The sequence below is a fragment of the Primulina tabacum genome, chromosome 9 (assembly GCF_025594145.1).
Source record: "Primulina tabacum isolate GXHZ01 chromosome 9, ASM2559414v2, whole genome shotgun sequence".
NCBI lineage: Eukaryota > Viridiplantae > Streptophyta > Magnoliopsida > Lamiales > Gesneriaceae > Primulina > Primulina tabacum.
The window spans coordinates 36,422,163-36,442,816 of record NC_134558.1 but is presented as its reverse complement, the minus strand read 5'-3'; the positions used below and the strand labels follow the sequence as shown (position 1 = coordinate 36,442,816).

Sequence of the window (20,654 nt, the reverse complement as noted above, 5' to 3'; positions counted from 1 at the left end):
TGTATTTATGTATTGCTTTGTCAATTTAAAGACTTTTTTCGTAGAATACGGTTAGGATTTAATTAATTTTGGGTCCACTCTCCACTTCCCTTCAACCTTCCAAACGTGAGTGTGACCATCATTTCGCTGCCCTAACCACCATTACCATTCCACACAAGATAAATTAATTAATCGTATTACCAACATATTACTCCATGTCTCAAAAACATTAGACTCGAAAAATATATTAGATAATTAGAATGGATTAAAAATTAACATATATCATGAAGCAGTTAATCGTGGGTTTAGTGATTCTATTACACATATATGATTTTTAAGTAAAAACAAAGTATAAGGCGTCATTTAGTTCGTGTATCAACATACGTGTTGAAACTTGTGAACATGCATAATCTTAAAATCCAGGTACAACAAAGTATATAATTACTTTTTTTGTGTCACTGCATATATCAATTTTGTAATATAAAACGTTGGTCGATTTACAAAAAAATTATAGTTAACGAAAACAATTTAGTGATAATATTTTAATTTTTACAACAGTTTAAAGGGTTGTCTTAGAGTGACAAGATGAGGCAACTATATTTTTTATCAAATTTTTTTTTACATATTCTTAACTCTTACGCTTTAATTTCTTACATAAAGAGGTTTGATTTATTGTTTGTTAAAATTATAAAAGATAAACTCAACAAGTCTAAATTCATTTGGGCACGACACAATTTACATGGACAAATAAAATGTGTTTCCAGATTAAAAAATGTTTTCATAAATGAAAAAAAAGAGAACAAAATCAATCTTGAATAAGAAGTCTAAGGTTGAACGTTTAAAAAAATAAGATGACGCTATTTTAATTTAGAAAAAAATTTACAAATTTGTTATTTCATATTTATCTTTTACGATTTTGGTATTTTCGTTATCTTCATTTTGTTTGTAATTTAAAGATTCGCCAGTTATAGTTTCTCAAGTCTAAAATCCACCTCTTGAGTGTACGCATTGCCACTTTAGTAATGATTCTTCTGGCCCTAATTCAATCACTCGCAAAATATTATTTATTTTGATAAGTCGATCGAGCCAATAATGTGGTGATGATTATTTACTCAGTTATTGTAATAATTACTATATAATAATATATAATTGTTTAATTAGAATTTGAGAGGGAAAAAAATCAATCGTAGACTAATATCTTAGTGGAATTTGAAATTTCTTATAGTGGATTAATTTCTTCATTCACGAAAACGCAGACGGACTCTAATCGGTCTCAAACAAGGAATAGAGATTGATCAGCGATCGATTTTTTGGATATAAAAAGTTTGGTCATTAATTGTTGGAGACGGGCGTTATCTAATACAATAACTTGGTCATTCAGTGCACATTAGATAAATTTTCGAATGAATACAATAGCGTGATTTACAAGTTAATTGTGTTAGTTTTAAAGTTTATTAATGTACACTGAATGATAGCGATGATGGAATTTTATTTTTCACTAGACCAGATTTTATATAAATGATGCATAAATATATTATTTGTACGCTATGTAAATTTATTAAATTATAAAAAATTACATATATAAACTTAAAAAAGGAACTCTGTGAATTAATTCTCTAGACCTAATCTCACGATATATATATATATAGAAGCTCCACCAAGAGGAAGCTCTTTATGAAATATGTTTTTTCTTATCTGTTTCTATATATATATATATATATATATATATATATAGAAGCTCCACCAAGAGGAAGCTCTAGGCAGCCGCCTATTTTTTTTTTCCATGGAGCCAGCCCTGCATGATTTCAAACCATAGAATACAGTAAAAATATTCTACCTTAATAGGAGTGTCAAATATTCTGCCATTGTGCATTTGAGTATTTTAATACAAGGTATCAATTATTGGGCTTAATTAGTGAGGTGATATTTAATTTTTAAACTGTTATATTAAAATAAATTATATTTCATGTTTAACTTCCAATTCATAGATGATAACTTGTATGAGTGGGCAAGCAAGATTTTTTTGTTTTTTGTTTTTAAAAATCAAAATATATGATTAGCAATTTTTGCATCTGCAATATAGATTTTTGTTGAATCTTCGTTATCGTATTTTTTTATAGATCTTCCATGAGACGGTCTCACAAATTTATATTTATGAGACGGATCGACCCAATATATAGTTGTAGTACAAAATAATATTTCTGACATAAAAACAATAATTTTATGAGTCAAATCGTATAGAAGATCTGTAATACAAAATTGACATGTGGATCTTTGGGAGTTTTTTGAGTTTTATCAAGAAAGTGAAACATAGATAAGGACATTTACTTTTTTTATTTTTAATTAAAAAATTTAAAGAAAACTTGTACCTGAAATTTTAATATTATGTTTTTCATTTAATTATTATAGTATTAGCATAAGAAATTTATGGAGTGAATTTAAGGATTCCTGGGTAAAAAATAAATAAATATAATATTTGGTAGGAAGTCATATTTGACAAGTTAGGCCAAAACTGAAAAGCAAAATAAAATAGTGACACCTCAACAACTTTTAGCCGACTTTCTTAAATACGATTGGAAGAAAAAAACAATTGGAGTTTGTACCAACCATTCCAGATTTTACCACTGTTTTCTTTAGAATTATTTATTATAATTATTTTAAAAGATTAAGAAAATAATTGATTTATCTATAATATGTACTAGCAATTACCATCACATTTTGACATATTGTGTGTTATTAACGTTTATATTATATATTTTACAATACATACGCATATAGATACATATATATAACCTGTATTTTTTAATTTCAATTTTCTAATAAATAAAGAGTGAGTGAGACTATCAATAATAAGTTTAACACAAAAAAACAATAAATCAATCTTACTCATAATAATTTTTTATTAATAACTCAAATAAAAAATTTATATTATAAAATTGAATTGTATATCGTCTCACAATTTATTTTTTTTTTTAATTTTTTGTGTGACATAAATTATCACATAAGGATTTTTTAAGATATAATAAGTCAAGTACTATATTATTTTTAAAAATTGTTTTTATTTTTTATATTCTCCGGTGACATAAATATCAGCAAGCTCGCTGAGTCGGTGCAGAAAGTTGTCTGTTTGTGATCCCGATATGGTGTTTGCCCCCATCAAGATCAAAGAAACGGCCTTTGTTTTTCCTCTCTCCCACAGAAAATTTACACAAAATTATCATGTAAAATCTGAAGTAAATCCAAATATATATATTTTTCACATGAAACAATCGTTTGCTTGTCTGAACGCGGAAACCCTTTTTCCCTCCAGTGGTCCTCACCTGTGAAACTCTCTACTTTTTGCTTTGATCTCCACACAGTTTCTTTTTTTTCGTTTGTTTCTACTTCACTGCACTGTTCCATTACTTGCATATAGGAAAAGGGGGTAATCGTGTAGTGTGAAAAAGACCGGATCTTTGGGGCCACGAAAATATCTGTTATGCAAGAACAAGGGGTGACCATGATGGGTTCTGGAGGTACTGTTGGATTTAGTGATGGGTCCATGGCGGTTTCTGTCGAGCACCACCACCAACTCCTCAAGGCGGAGATCGCCGCCAACCCGTGGTACGAGCAGCTTCTGGCGGCACATGTGTCATGCCTTCGTGTGGCCACGCCTATTGATCAACTGCCGTTACTTGATGCTCAGCTCTCTCAGTCTCACCGCATCTTGCAGGCTTATGCCCACAATAACAATCATTCACTCTCTCCACACGAAAGGCAAGAGCTTGACAATTTCTTGGTATGTTTTTCTTCTTCTTTTTTTTACTTACGTTCACGAAATCCCGTGGCGTGTTTTTCGTTTTCTGATATGGGTTTCTTTGAATTCTTTTTGAATTTTTTTCGTTTGTTCCCCTTCATTTTTTAAAACTTCTCAGTTGTTCACTGCTTTATTATTTGAATGATACAGGCACAGTATTTGTTGGTCTTGTGTTCATTCAGAGAGCAGCTGCAGCTACATGTCAGAGTCCATGCTGTTGAAGCTGTCATGGCCTGCCGTGAAATCGAGCAAAATTTACAATCTATCACTGGTAAATTAATGGTTTCTTCTCATTTATTTCGAATTTTCTACCTGTTAATTCATTATTTTGGTACGAACTTCAAATGGCAGTTCTGTCTCTAGTTGCGTAATAAATTCATCCTTAGACGGCACTTCTGAACTTTTTCTTCCTTAAGTTCGTTTCTTGTCCTTGTTAACTTTATCCATGACTCAAATCCAAGATTTTAAATGTTAGCGAATCAACTGATCAGCCTGTATACCCATTGATTGGCCACTTATTACGCCTTTTAATTTCATCCAACCAGGAACATTAACTTATCAAAGCACTAAAAGTGAAAATTTTAGTCTTATTTTTGCAGATAATGAGTAGGCAAAGTAGGCATACTAAGATGATTAGGGAAGTGTCGGTTGTGTATCATTTAATATAATTTAATTTATGGGGTGTCTTAACAGTCCACAACACCTAGCAAGAAATTCATAAATTGGCATTATTGTTTGGTGAGTTTAGAAATGTGATACAACCAAACCTAATATGAAATACTATAGTTTATATTCCAATTTGGCAGGAGATTTTGCTTATTTCATTTCGTAATTCTTATGTATATATTGATTCACGTTTGGTAGTCAAAGGACCAGAGAAGGATTTAAGGATTCTGTAAGGTAGTGTGACTATACAACTACAGGTGGGTGTGGTGGGATCCACTGAGGATTAGTTTATATGGTTTGGAGAGTTATGGTTGGTTGGGGTGATGGGTGTAACAATTAAGTGACAATCAACCAACTAATATTTATAAATCTACCTCTACAAACCAATGAGGATGTGTTATGTTATATCTTAATATTTATGCTACTTACCATGGTCAAAATTAACGTTGGAACTTACATCTCAAACTACATTTTGATATATTGAATGCAACCCCGATAAACTTTAGTAGAAATTAAGGATGTTGATACAAATGAGAAGATGCAAAATAAGATACACAAGTTTGTGATGTAAGTAAAATTTTCAATGTTTGGTTTTTCAGGACTACTGCTTTTAGGTGAGTTTATTCACTAGACGAAATCTAACTTTAGAGTAACTAGGAAGCATGAGTGGAGTTAGAACATCAGTATTCTTATATTTTGACATCAAGATTAAGCAAAGACTTCTTAGTCCAATTTGACAATCATATTTAATTTCTGGTGGACGATCATAACAAGGAACACCATTCTAAGTCTGATAAAAATTAGTTAGATGCTTGAGAAGAATACTGTTCTTCGCACCCTTCTTTTAAAAAGACTAGTATGAAGCACGTGCGATGCACATAAATACAAATTATATGATAAAAATAAAAAATTTGATTTTCTAAAAAAATAATTTGAATCATTTTGTTATAAATTTGAGTTTAATCTCTTTGTTATATTGGACGAATAAATTAATTAAGAACTTATGTAATTTACTTTCGAATTTTTTGTCAAATTAAAATTCAAGTTGATAATTTTATGTTATCTAATAAATTATAATTAGCACAATATATAGAATCAAATTAAATGAAACAAATTTTTAAAAAATATATATCCAAACATCAAGTATAAGGCATAATAAACTAAAAACCAATCAACTTATGGACTTTAAAAAATGTGAAGGGTAATAACCATAAAACATGTTTAATTAGTATTAATTATTAATTAATAGACTAAATGTGAATTTACTTCATAGGTTACTTGATTGATAATTGAAATAAGTAAAAAATGTGAAGGGTAATGACGGTAATGACGTCCACTCACAATTGGAAAACATTTGAAGTATCCACACTTTTATAGGTATATAGATAAAGAACTATCTCTCAGTCTCTTGCCATACAATTTATGGTCTCCAGTGTAAAGTAGCGTTTTTTGTTAAAAAATCATCCATTTCTTGATCATGCAAGCCATTTTCCAACTTTCTTCAAGTGTTTGGTTATCTCCAAATCGCTGACGTCTTCTAGTGGATGAATTACATGACTTACAATTTCATCTTTGATATGGTATTACATAAAGTTTTAGATCAATGTTAAGTTTTTATTCAATTTTCAAAAGTTAAAACCGAACATATTGCTTAAATGTGTATGTTGTAGCTTAATGTTGGCCAATTTCAAAGCAAAATAATCTAAAATGCTTTACTATGATGATAAAATAATAGGCACAATACAGGTGAGTGATGGATAGAGTGATAAGTTGTTGCACATTCTTTAGCTTTATATCTGGTTTCGTGTAACCAGTTCCGAGCAGCCTGCAAGCATACTTTGCAGAATTAACTAGAGATAGTTCTCTTCACTTTGGAAAGATATTTCTAGCCTGAGAACCAACCAAATATTATATTAGAGCATAAATCAATTACCTATAGGGCATTTTGCCCATATTCTCTTGCTGTATAATCGGCGAATGTTCTTAAGAACGTATGTTTGGTATAACTAGCATTGTTCCATTTAAGTTCTTGCACTAAATCTGCATACTGCTTGTCAAGATTTTAATAACTTAAAGTGGTGAAGAAGTAAAAACAACTCGCGGTTGAAGCTTTCCAGGCCATGACCAAACACATTGAGAATTTGGTTATTTTGTTCCCCACAGGTGCAACTCTGGGAGAAGGAACTGGTGCGACTATGTCAGATGATGAAGATGAGCTACAGATGGATTTCTCTTTAGATCAATCAATGGCTGATGGTCATGACTTGATGGGATTTGGTCCATTGCTTCCGACAGAATCAGAGAGGTCTTTAATGGAAAGAGTAAGGCAAGAACTGAAAATCGAGCTGAAACAGGTGAATTTTTTTCTTTGAGTAAAAAAGCTGTTTCAAAGCAGGTAGCTCAGTAGATTATAATGTGTGAATGCAGTTTGATTCAAGCTATGATTTTTTCAGGGATTTAAGTCGAAAATTGAGGATGTGAGAGAGGAAATATTAAGAAAAAGAAGGGCCGGAAAATTACCTGGTGACACAACTACTACTCTGAAGAACTGGTGGCAGCAGCACGCGAAGTGGCCTTATCCAACTGTAAGTGTCTTTTCTAGATTCCTTGTTTCTTGATATCTCAAAACCAGCTCCTGCAACTTTGAACCTATAAATGTCTGGCTGCTTATTCATTAAACAATCCAATCATTGTAAACGAACCCAAAAAAAAAGTATGTATTCTCTACAATTGAAATCTTGTTATTTTATTTATTATGCATAATTCCGATTTCCAATAAAGATAAAAAGAACCAAAGTCAAAATCTATATGGCTAATAGTTTATGTTGTCTCTGCTGATTCACATACAATTCTGGTCGACTGCAGCAGTCCTTGTGTCATATCCCTTAAGTTAGAATCAAGAAAGAGCAAAAAACACAGCGATAACCACCCTGACAAGTACCATGTAATTTTACCACTCTTGCAGGAAGATGACAAGGCAAAGCTTGTGGAGCAGACAGGGTTACAGCTGAAGCAAATAAACAACTGGTTCATCAACCAACGAAAGCGAAACTGGCACAACGGCTCACAGTCAGCTACATCTCTCAAGTCCAAACGCAAGAGATGAAAAATTGACTAGTCTTGGATCTGAATACACATCTGTGTTCGTAACTGAATCTTAGGCAATATGTGAATAAAATTTCAGCGTGACAAACTATGGAAAATTGGGAACTAATACATAATTTTGTGGTAGATGAGGACATGGGGTGAGGTTGGGGTGATACATAAGTATACATGTGGCTACATATATTTTGTGCAAGTAAACTTGCTAACAAGTTGCTTGTAAGAACTGGTGTCACTTCATTTATCTTTATGGTAAGTGTCACACAGATTTGTTTGATGATTTCTTTGGAATGCCGTCGTCTCAATTACATAATTACAAGATATCAAATTAAATAGAGATATATTAATAACAAAAAATATGATTAAATATGGATACATGCTTGTATATTTGAGACAATCGAAAAAAGAAAAGTGACTTATATAATGAGAACAAATGGAGTAATTATTGTAATGGTTATTTAAGATTTGATACTCTATATAGAAGATGATAAGACGGTCTCATGAGATTTTTTGTGAATTATTTTAATATTTTTTTATATTTAATAAAAGAAAAATGTATAAAAGACATTGTATGTTTATATCAATATTTTAAAAAATCATTTAAGAATATATTAGGCATTTTAGACTAAAAAAAAGAGATATGAAGTGTATTTTTTAAAAAGTGGTGTGTACGTCACACTTTTTTTTACATTGGTCGTATCATTTATTTAATTTCGGTCGTGATTTTGGATTTTGAGTTACTTTTATATATCTAATTCTCCATGCACTCTAAAATATTAAATAAAATATAAAATTTGTATATACCGTTATGTTTTCAACTTTTTAGTGAAGAATGTAATTGTGAATTTTTGATGTATTGATTTTCATACATCTATATTATTATTATTTAATTAAAACTTTAGCATAAATATTTTTTCAAATTTTCAAAAAATAATTAAAATTTTCAATTAATAAATGAATTTTTAAATTTTTTTGAAAAATATTTATTTAATCATTAATTTTAATAGACAAATTATGTGATTTCTTAATATTTTTTTAGTTTTTTTTATTAATAACATTTTCACTCAATCAATATATCGAATGAAATGATAAATAATTTAATTTAATGATACGATTGTTATCTTTATTTGAATATAATCTCTAATGATATAAATTTTTTATATGATAATTAGACGTATTCATTATATCAATAATTTTAATTAATTATTTAAATGCTCATACTTACTAATTTTAACACTTCATATATCCCATGAGTGAGATACTAATTAATAAATAAGCAAGGACTATAATAACAATTTTTTGTTGGTGAAGATCTGTTTTGTAATTACTAATATAGCCCTAATTTGTGGGTTTTTAAATGGAAAATTGAAAACAGTATATAAAAAAACCATGTCCCAAAAACTATCCCTGCATTGACTAAATTAATATATAGTATTAAAATATTTTAGAAAACAAATATTTTAAATTTATGCAATCGAGCTGGCCAGATTTCCTATTTTACGTGCCTATTACTAAACTATTACACACGATATTCTTTGGGTGCATAAAAATAATAATCAATTAAAATATAAATTAACATATTTTCAATCTTATTCACTGACACACAAATTAAAATTATGAAGTTTATTTAATAATATCCGACTAAAACCCTCAACTCGCATGTCACCACCTACGCACTAACAATTAATATCTTTATTATTATTATTCTTATTATTATTATTATTATTATTATTATTATTATTATTAAGAATAATTATTGCTAATAATTTATGGACAAAAAGTTAATAAGGTATCTTTTTTCAAATTTAAATATTCATACTAATATATAATAAAATAAGAACTAATTAATTTGATTTCGTGATTTGCACTGAAAATAACTTTAAAAATAAATTTAAGTTGAAATCAGTTGTAATGCGAATTGTATGATTTCAATTCCATTCTCAGTCATGCCTATTACACCCTTAAAATAACAAACGTAGGATTAGGCTTGGTTCGGTACGATATACCGATTTTTTTTAATAATACCGTATACCGTACCGAAATTTTTCGGTACCGAAAAATTAATACCGATACCGTACCGAAATCTGAAATTTCGGTATACCGTCATGTCGGTATACCGAAATTTCGGTATGACATAAATTACATACCGTTCTGACCAAAAAAATTCGGTATACCGTAATTTCGGTATGATATCGATATAATACCGTCTATACCGAATTTTTTTTAAAAAAATTGTTGATCTCATCATAATCACAACAAAATAATTTTATTATAATAATTTTTCGGTCTTTCGGTATATACCGAATTACCGAACATTTCAAAAACATATACCGATACCGAAAATTTCGATACGGATTATACCATACGAAATTTTCGGTATACCGTTAATATCGATATATGCGGTATATTTCGATATGATATTTACGCTATACCGAAATTTTGGTATTTTTTCTCAGCGCTGCTGAGGATACCACGATCTATTTAAATAGTAATAACATTTCTCAACAAATACCAATTTTGCACAACTTTCCCTAACAACTTAATTAAAATAATCAAATTAAGTAAATCAAAATTCTTAAAATAGTCAAACCAATGGAATTGGCCAAGCTAAATATTTAAATACTATTTACTATATTCTAGAAATTTTAAATTATTTATTTTTTTAAAATTATTATTATTACAAAAAACATGAGTAAATCCCTATCCACTACATACTTATAGATATATGTTCTGATATCAAAATTTCAAATGAATCGATTTGAGATTCAGTGGGGTGTATTCAATTCAGAGTTTTGATGACTTTTAATGACTTTTTCAAATGATAGATTTTTATGGATTTGATATATTTTTATTGACTTTTACAGAATCTCACATATTTATAAACAGATTTATGTGGATTTATGTAGACTTTTTTGCAAGATTTTTATAGACTTTTGTAGACTTTTTTTTATAGAATTTTATAAATTTTGTACTTAATTATAACATATTATTTTTTATTAATTTCTTTGAACAAATAATTAATTGACATTTATAACATATTCATTTTGAAATTATTTTCAATATTTATAATAATAAATAAATTTACTTATTTAAAAGTTAAATAATTTAATCTTTACATGTTTATATATGTGGGTTTGTATGCATGTTTGTAAATTTTTTAAAATACATCAATTGATTAACCTGTAACCTTGTTTTTAAATTGATAATATACATATGAAAAGAATATTATTTAGTATTGTGTGAATATAATTTTGTATAAAAATATCATAGCTTACATATTAATTGAAAATGCTAAAATGAATTTAAAAAATCATAGTTGTTACGAGACTATTCAATTATTATGAATTAAGCAATATTTTTTTGGATCATCTTTTATTATTATTGAATATTACATTAATTTGTATAAATCATAAATTAAAAATCACAAAATCAATTCTAAAATTCAAAATTTCCTGTGATATTAAAATAAAAAATTATTAAATGAACAATCAGCCAAAAAATAAAAATTTTGAAAATGAAGGATGAAAATATATATAGAGATGCACTAAGAAAATTTGAGAGAGTGATAGAAATAGATGAGAGGAGAGAAGATAAAAAGAGAGGTGATGTAAAGCGACAGAGAGAAAAATAAATAGCTTATGTATAAAGTTTTAAAAATCCATCCAAATCTTTGGGTTGAACCAAATATTATTTTTTACAATTAATAGTTGTACCTTAGGCTTTAATGTTTGTATGTCAATGAATTCCATGAAGTTATTAAAAGTCTATGAAAAATTTGAATACCTATAGACTTTTATAGAGTTTTTAAAAGTCAATGTTGAATATCACTTGACTTTTTAAAACTCTATGAAAATTTATTTTGAATACCACTAGACTTCTATAGGGTATGTAAAAGTCTTAATTGAATACATCTAGACTTTTAAAATCTACAAAAATAATTAAAAATCAATAAATCTCCTATATTGAATACACCCCCCTTAGTTATAACAAACTATCTCGATTTTGTGTAGTAACACAAATATCTATTTATGGAATTAAAAAAAAAAAGACCCCTTAGTTATAACAAACTATCTCGATTTTGTGTAGTAACACAAATATCTATTTATGGAATTAAAAAAAAAAAGACAGATAGCATTCATGTGTATTTATTTCCCCACATTCATTATATTGCATAATTTACTAGGAATACTCCACACAATCGGTTTTCACAAAGGCGAGACACACATTATTTTCCGCAATGGGCGCCACTGCAAATGGCTCATCAGCTCAGCCTCTCAACTTCCTGATCTACGGGCGCTCCGGTTGGATCGGTGGCCTGATTGGGAAGCTCTGTGAAGCTCAGAGCATACAGTACACCTACGGGTCGGGTAGGCTGGAGAACCGGGCCTCACTCCAATCCGACATCGCCTCCGTCCGACCCACACACGTGTTCAACGCCGCTGGTGTCACTGGCAGGCCCAACGTCGACTGGTGCGAGTCCCATAAGGTGGAGACTATCCGTACGAACGTTGCCGGCACGCTGACGCTGGCTGATGTATGCAGAGAGAACAATCTGGTGCTCATTAATTATGCCACTGGGTGCATTTTCGAGTATGATGAGGCGCACCCGCTCGGGTCCGGTATCGGGTTCAAGGAGGAGGACAAGCCCAACTTTATCGGATCCTTCTACTCCAAGACCAAAGCAATGGTGGGTTTCCTTTGATTTTGTTATGTATATATGAATTCGTTGCATATTCGAGATTTCTTGATCTCAAAGGCGGATCTTTGTTCGTTTATATTGTTATGTGGTCTAACCAGTGGATTTTTTAATGGTGACTTGATGTGGGCTGCTAGTGTAATTTATTGTTATTGTTTTGCTGAGTTTTGGTTCGAATCTACTAGATGCTTGTATTGCTGGATTCGTCCATTTAAGTGTCTTAGTTTATTTTAAGAAATAGGTGTATGTTGTCTAAAATAAGGTAACAAATTCTGTAATTTTTATTCAAGAGATCTTGGACATTTATCCTAATAGTGGTTGTTTAAAATAATTTGGCTTAGAATAATATTTTTCTTGGTTCTGCATCTAGATTACATATCATGTAATATTGGAAGAAAAAGATTGTTTTATTAGAAGACACGAAGGTATTGTAAATTCGGTGTTTTTCTTTGAGATGAAGATTCTATCACGGATAAGGCATTGCCCAACATTAAAAGTGTGCGGTTGTGGAAATTTAGCATTGTGAACCCATGGGATTGAGTCCCACAAAAAGCGTGTTGTAGTTGATACTTGGTGTGTTCTACACTGATATTCTGATTAACGATGTTGATTCCTTTACTTAAAAGCAAGAGAAGAAGTTAGCTACCAATGCTGGTTGCGTGATTTGATTTTATATGGCAAAGAATTAAGGTGCCTTGTCTTTGATTTTGGATGAATACTCTGCAGATGGTTATTTAACTCAGTGTTGTATAGCTTCTAGTCCTATCCTTTTCTTCTTAAGCAGAAACCATGATTGAGGTCTGAGGCTGCTATGGTGGTTTCTTTAAGAAACCACAAGCTTAGTTATAGTCTTAGACTCTTATAGGTGCTTGAATTATTTTCTCTAAGTGCATCAAGGACAAATATATGCGGATGCATTAGAATGTTTTGGGGTGGGTGCTTAAGGCTTATGATTTGTATTGCTCAAATTGTAAAAAGATAATAATAAATTGATAAGAAATTTAACTTCTATTTTCAATTTTTACCTCTTCCTCCCCTTTGATGAACTTAACATAATGTAACAACCAAATTCAAAAGGTTCTTGTAATTTCATGGTTATGTGGTATTTTTTACATTGATAATATACTTTAATGGAGTTCAACGTTGCGAGAAAATTTAATATATGATATGCATAATTATGCCTCCTGATTTGTGTTGTTTCTTCAGGTTGAGGATTTGCTAAAGAACTACGACAATGTTTGTACACTACGAGTTAGGATGCCCATATCATCCGATCTCTCCAATCCACGTAATTTTATAACGAAGATCACTCGGTATGAGAAGGTTGTGAACATCCCAAACTCCATGACAATCTTGGACGAACTGCTTCCCATTTCCATTGAGATGGCAAAGAGAAATCTCACTGGGATCTGGAACTTCACTAATCCTGGAGTGGTCAGCCACAACGAGATTCTAGAAATGTATCGGGATTATATAGATCCTGACTTCTCTTGGAAGAACTTCACCCTTGAAGAGCAGGCTAAGGTGATCGTTGCCCCAAGGAGTAACAACGAGCTTGATGCCTCCAAGCTGAAACAAGAATTTCCTGAACTCATGTCTATCAAGGAATCCCTCATTCAGCATGTGTTCTCCCCAAATCGAAAGACTCCTGTTGCCTGAATTGAGAATCTGTGGCCTGCCGATATTATAATTGTTATTGGTCTCTTTGTGTGGTCTGATACATTTTATGACCACAATTTTCTGTTTTGATGTTGATGAACAAGTCTTGTCTTGTGTTTTATTATATTGATTGGATTTTTGAATAAATGGTCTCTTAAAGTATTACTTTATTTGATTATAAGGAGTCAGTTACTTGTCTTTTTCATTTTGGTTGCAAATTTAGTAGCCTGTTACTCATTCTAAACCAGAGAACTTGTTTTACCTTAATTGAATTTTGTAGCTGTCAAGTGACTTATTGACAGTGAAAATGGTTGTAAACGAGTTGCAGTTGGATTCAATTCTGGAAAACGACTTGATTATTGCAGTGGCTTACAAGTACATGACAGTTTTGTAACTCATTTGGAACCAAGGACTTTACGCCATTGTGACCGAGGTAGCTGATATCTGACATTATTATTGAAATCGGAAATATGAAGCTATAAACCTTTAAAGTGAATGTTGAAGAATGATAAGCTGCACAGTATGATAACATTGCGGCATTATTTCACGAAGTCCGGTGTATTTTCTTGTTCTGTACATATTTGTGTGAAGTGGACGGACGGGAAAAAACAGTACAACAAAATTATAAATCTGTAACCTGCCTAAACGAAAACAGGACACCCATGAATTCATGGCTTTCATGCTGTGGGGATAGGCTGTGTCGAGAAACATTCATGTAGTGTTTGGTAGGAAGATACCGTCTTCTTGGAATTGGAGGCAGACTTTTGTTTACAGTTGAAATCATGATTATCTTTTCAAGAATTCCAATTTCAAGAATGAAACTCCTTGAATGATTTCAGGCAATTTTTTTATATTTGGTTTTTTAAATGGCCACCACAACTATTAGTCTATTAGCCATTAATAATCCTTGTGACAAGAAAAATTGTTCAGGAGAGTATTAGTTATATTCATGGAAAGTGAACTGCAGTAAAACCTCATTGTTCTGAAGGAACACAAGTTTTGCTTTACATACGAAAGATACAGGTTCTATATATTTAAAGCATGAACTAAAAAATGTACGTGCGTTGCACGTAAAAATCTAAACTGGTGAAAATATATGTACGAAATTTTGATAATATTTAAATGAATTAAAACATGGTTAATAACATTTATCAACTGAAACAAACTAAGCCATAAAAAATAAAAAATCATGACCATAGACGGTATATGAATCAGATAAATTATCTTATCCACTTGACACACTTTTCAATATGCTTCTTGGTTGATTTTGACAACTCAATAACTCTTTGTCGTAGTTTGTTATAATATGCATATAACTATTTTGGTATGTTCAGCAAGTATCTGATCGTCTTTAACATCTATTATGTTATTTACAATCTTTATCGGGGATCTGACATGCTCGTAGTTTGCTTCTTTATCACGCCATTTTTTCTGTTTTCTACATTGTTTTTATCTGATAATCTTATTTTCCCGACTATTTTTTTATTGTTAAATGATTTTTCCGCTTTTGACAATCATCAACTATAACTCTTAAGAAAAAATGCTTTTTCTCGTGATAAGTTTTTACTTGTGACTAAAAATATGTATAACCTATATATTCTTCAACAACATAACCAATGAATGATGTTGCACATTCTCCAAATATTGTGACATTTGTGATATCATTTTTATATATTTAGTATCAATATTATCAACATATAGCTATAAGGTTAATAAATTTTCAACAACTATTTCTCAATCACTGTGAGAAAAATACTTGAAATCTCTTCAAATGACTATATCTTAGAATTGTGTCCTCATTTAATTTGACGCAATTGAAGAGTCATCTTGATCGTCATTTTTTGGAATCTTTGAAATAATGATTGCGTGCATCATGTCATGAGGATGATATAGTTTCAATCTCATCTGTTGTGTTTAGAACATAATATTATATTATTCATTGAAACTAAACAAATTTTTTTCTATCGAGTTTATATTTTGTTTTATAATATTTTATATCTTGTGGAACGATATATAAAATTAATTATTGTATTTTAAAAATCTTGAGAAGAGATACGAATAATGTAATTAAGATATGCATATGAGATATCATTCAAATATATGTCAAAGTATTTGTCTCATTCAATATCTCATGATTCTCATCTAACAATATAACCATTTAGATTTCATGAGCATTTTATGATAGTCAAAATTAATTTGATGAAATATTGTAGAATTTTATTTGAATTTCAATATTTGGCTAAATGAATTTATTTGACGATGGGTTTTCTATGCTACCATCATATATGTTAAGAATTAGATGGTTAGACACTTTGACTAAAAAAAGAGACAAAAACAATCTTGTTGTCACCTCGAAATATATCGAGATAATATTGGAGGAAGTCACACAATTTTTCTTAAACCATAGAAAAATATTAGGCATGTGTTAACTTGTGATATAATTAAAATTTAGAATCATGTATAATCATTGAATTAGAACAAAATCGCATGCCAAAAATCTACTGAATATTATATATTTTAATAATTTATCCATATTTGTCGTTCACCAGAGGACTCTTAGACCTACCAAATTTTGTAGTTCACCTATTATTTTCATAATAAATAATATTACAAAAATAATATAAGCAAATACATAAAAACTCAAACTAAAATGCCTTCTATCAATCTAAGTAAAACAAATTGATTAGAGAATATAATAATGTCGTAAAAATTTTAAATATTGATTTATAGACAGAAGTTTGGAAATACATTTGCCCCAATAAATAAAAAATATTATCTCTTGATATTCTGAGACATAAGATAAAAACGAAGAAATATTTCAATTTTTTTAATATTTTCTAAGTCACTTCAAACCAGGTAATCTAAGCAAACAGAAAACATGCATTATGTGTTTAAAAATTAATAAAATATATCAACAATAAAAAATTGAAAAATAACCATTTTTGTTGGATATTTGATTTTGTTTTCTCTTTTCTTTGTGCAAACAAACAAATCACATAAACAATCCAAACACAATTACATGATCAATACAAATGACATATAACAATTAAACATGTTAACGCTAGGGTAAAAAAACTCATCTAATTGCAATTGCCCCAATAAATAAAAAATATCATCTCTTGATATTCTGATACATAAGGTAAAAACGAAGAAATATTTCAATTTTTTTAATATTTTCTAAGTCACTTCAAACCAAGTTATATAAGCAAACAGAAAACATGCATTATGTGTTTAAAAATTAACAAAATATCTCAACAATAAAAAATTGAAAAATAACCGTTTTTGTTGGATATTTGATTTGGTTCTCTCTTTTCTTTGTGCAAACAAACAAATCACATAAACTAATCCAAACACAATTACATGATCAATACAAATGACATATAACAATCAAACATGTTAACGCTAGGGTAAAAAAACTCCTCTCATTGCAAGAATACAAAATGGTCAAATGGAGCATATTATTTAGTAATATTTATTTAGCATTATTTATAAAAAAATTGACTAAATATTTATTAATAATTTATTTTTATTCAATCCGACTCATCTCCCTTTGTCTTCCTATTATTATTTGACGGCAATGTATAAATTTAAGTAATTAAAATTAAATTTAAAAGTAAATTAAAATAATAATTAGTTTGATTGAGTTAAATACACTATTAATGATCTTATTAAACTAAGATAAAAAATGACTTAAATAACACCATTAACATGACAAATTGTAAAACAAAAAAAATAATATAATAGTAAGCTCACAAATGAAAGTCATATATTTAATAGATTAATAGATAATATATTATTTAGTAATATGTATTTAGCATCATATATTGAAAATTGATTAAATAACTTAAATGTTTGCAATGAAATCACTTACATACAAATATTTTCTATCAATCACGTATTTTTGTTGATACATAAGTAATCTAAATATATCTACATTCTAAATGGGAAAAAAATGTGTTATATGACCTTAATATTTATTAATAATTTAATTTTATTTAATCACACTCATCTCTATTCGTCTTCTCATTATTACCTTAATGTTCGTAATACTAACAATTTATAACATTATGATAGTGATTTTCTGTGAATTTGATCTCGAATGTGAATTGTAGATATATTTAGATTCACAATTCACATTCATATATTTATATAGATATAGATTATTATTAAAAGAATATATGAAAAAGAAAACATGTATTAATTTATGTAAATTTTAAATTTAAAAATAAAATGTATTAATGATTATTATTAAAAGAATATATGAAAAAAAAACATGTATTAATGATTATTATTAAATGAAGTTAAGGATAATAGAGATATAGATATAGAATATTATTAAAAGAATATATGAAAAAGGTAAATTTTAAATTTAAAAATAAAAATGTATTAATGATTATTATTAAAAGAATATATGGAAAAAAATAAAAATGTATTAATGATTATTATTAAAAGAATATATGAAAAAGAAAACATGTATTAATGATTATTATTAAATGAAGGTAAGGATATTTATGTAAATTCACAATTCACATTCATATATTTATATAGAAGAATATATGAAAAAGGTAAATTTTAAATTTAAAATAAAAATGTATTAATGATTATTATTAAAAGAATATATGGAAAAAAATAAAAATGTATTAATGATTATTATTAAAAGAATATATGAAAAAGAAAACATGTATTAATGATTATTATTAAATGAAGGTAAGGATATTTATGTAAATTCACAATTCACATTCATATATTTATATAGATATAGATATAGATAGATATAGATTAAAAATAAAAATGTATTAATGATTATTATTAAAAGAATATATGGAAAAAAATAAAAATGTATTAATGATTATTATTAAAAGAATATACGAAAAAGAAAACATGTATTAATGATTATTATTAAATGAAGGTAAGGATATTTATGTAAATTCACAATTCACATTCATATATAGATATAGATATAGATTTAAATTTAAAAATAAAAATGTATTAATGATTATTATTAAAAAAATATATGGAAAAAAAAAATGTATTAATGATTATTATTAAAAGAATATATGAAAAAGAAAACATGTATTAATGATTATTATTAAATGAAGATAAGGATATTTATGTAAATTCACAATTCACATCCATATATTTATATAGAAGAATATATGAAAAAGATAAATTTTAAATTTAAAAATAAAAATGTATTAATGATTATTATTAAAAGAATATATGGAAAAAAATAAAAATGTATTAATGATTATTGTTAAAAGAATATATGAAAAAGAAAACATGTATTAATGATTATTATTAAATGAAGGTAAGGATATTTATGTAAATTCACAATTCACATTCATATATTTATATAGATATAGAATAGATATAGATTAAAAATAAAAATGTATTAATGATTATTATTAAAAGAATATATGGAAAAAAATAAAAATGTATTAATGATTATTATTAAAAAAATATATGAAAAAAAAAATATGTATTAATGATTATTATTAAATGAAGTTAAGGATATTTATGTAAATTCACAATTCACATTCATATATTTATATAGATATAGAATAGATATAGATTAAAAATAAAAATGTATGAATGATTATTATTAAAAGAATATATGAAAAAAAAAATGTATTAATGATTATTATTAAAAGAATATATGATAAATCTTGATCTATTTACAAGGATGAGGCTTTATTTTCAAATATGGAAATAAAAAATGCCAAAATGGTATTCCATACAAATTGAATTCACAATTAAGAATTCAAAAAAAGTTAAGGATATTTATGTAAATTCACAATTCACATTCATATATTTATATAGACTAGAAAAGTGCACGTGCGTTGCACGTGAGCAATGAAACTGGTGAAAATATATGTATGAAATTTTTATAATATTTAAATGAATTAAAATATGGCTAGTAGCATTTATCAATTGAAATAAATCAAACCAAAAAAAAAAAATAAAAATTATCACCATAGACGGTATATGAATCGAAAAAGTTATCTTATCCACATGACACATTTTTTAATATGCTTCTTGGTTGGTTTTGACAACTCAACAACTCTTTGTCGTAGTTTTTATAATATGTGTATAACCATTTTGGTATACTCAACAAGTATATGATCATCTTTAATACTTATTATCTTATTTAAAATCCTCATCTGAGATCTGACATGCTTGTAGTTTGCTTCTCTATCACGATATTTTTTCGGTTTTCTACATTGTTTTTATCCGGTAATCTTATATTTCGACTATTTGTTTTTTTTTTTTGTTGAATGATTTTTCAATTTATGACAATTATCAACTGTAACTCCTAAGAAAAAATTCTTTTAGTCTTGATAGGTTTTTACTTGTGAGTAAAATTATGTATAACCTATATATCATTCAACAACATAAACAATGAATGGTGTTATAATTTTTTCAAATATCGTGATATTTGAAATATCAATTTTATATATTCAGTATCAATATTATTAACAAATAGGTATAAGGTTAATAAATTTTTAACAATTATTTCTCAATCACTGTGAAAAATAAAACTTAAAATCTATCTAATTACTATATATTAGAACTGTGTCCTCGTTTAATTTGACGTAATTCAAGGAAGTCATCTCGTTAGTCATTTTTTTAGAAGCTTTGGAACAATGATTGTGTTCATCATATCATGAGAATAATATAATTTCAATATCATTTGTTGTGTCTAGAACATAATATTATATTATTCATTGAAACAAAACAAATTTTTTTTATCGAATT

The 20,654-nt window shown here is 28.0% G+C and overlaps 2 protein-coding genes across 2 annotated transcripts; both read left to right on the top strand.

The window, feature by feature from the left end:
- The first annotated feature begins 3,102 nt into the window (after positions 1 to 3,102).
- LOC142555691 (homeobox protein HD1-like) lies at positions 3,103 to 7,823 on the top strand. Its single transcript, XM_075666735.1, has 5 exons — positions 3,103 to 3,757; positions 3,926 to 4,046; positions 6,605 to 6,795; positions 6,895 to 7,026; positions 7,407 to 7,823. Exons 1-5 carry the CDS (start codon positions 3,458 to 3,460, stop codon positions 7,545 to 7,547), a joined length of 885 nt encoding a protein of 294 aa, XP_075522850.1. The 5' UTR covers positions 3,103 to 3,457; the 3' UTR covers positions 7,548 to 7,823.
- Positions 7,824 to 11,707: 3,884 nt separating this feature from the next.
- Positions 11,708 to 14,103, top strand: LOC142555689 (bifunctional dTDP-4-dehydrorhamnose 3,5-epimerase/dTDP-4-dehydrorhamnose reductase). The gene is made up of 2 exons (XM_075666733.1): positions 11,708 to 12,230; positions 13,446 to 14,103. The coding sequence occupies exons 1-2, from the start codon at positions 11,781 to 11,783 to the stop codon at positions 13,896 to 13,898; spliced, it is 903 nt and encodes a 300-aa protein (XP_075522848.1). The 5' UTR covers positions 11,708 to 11,780; the 3' UTR covers positions 13,899 to 14,103.
- Positions 14,104 to 20,654: the final 6,551 nt, after the last annotated feature.

Coding starts and splice junctions, on each gene's coding strand:
- LOC142555691 (XM_075666735.1), top strand. CDS start 3,458: ATGCAAGAACAAGGGGTGACCATGATGGGTTCTGGAGGTACTGTTGGA. Junction 4,047..6,604: donor AAATTTACAATCTATCACTG/GTAAATTAATGG, acceptor TGTTCCCCACAG/GTGCAACTCTGGGAGAAGGA. Junction 7,027..7,406: donor CGAAGTGGCCTTATCCAACT/GTAAGTGTCTTT, acceptor CCACTCTTGCAG/GAAGATGACAAGGCAAAGCT.
- LOC142555689 (XM_075666733.1), top strand. CDS start 11,781: ATGGGCGCCACTGCAAATGGCTCATCAGCTCAGCCTCTCAACTTCCTG. Junction 12,231..13,445: donor ACTCCAAGACCAAAGCAATG/GTGGGTTTCCTT, acceptor TTGTTTCTTCAG/GTTGAGGATTTGCTAAAGAA.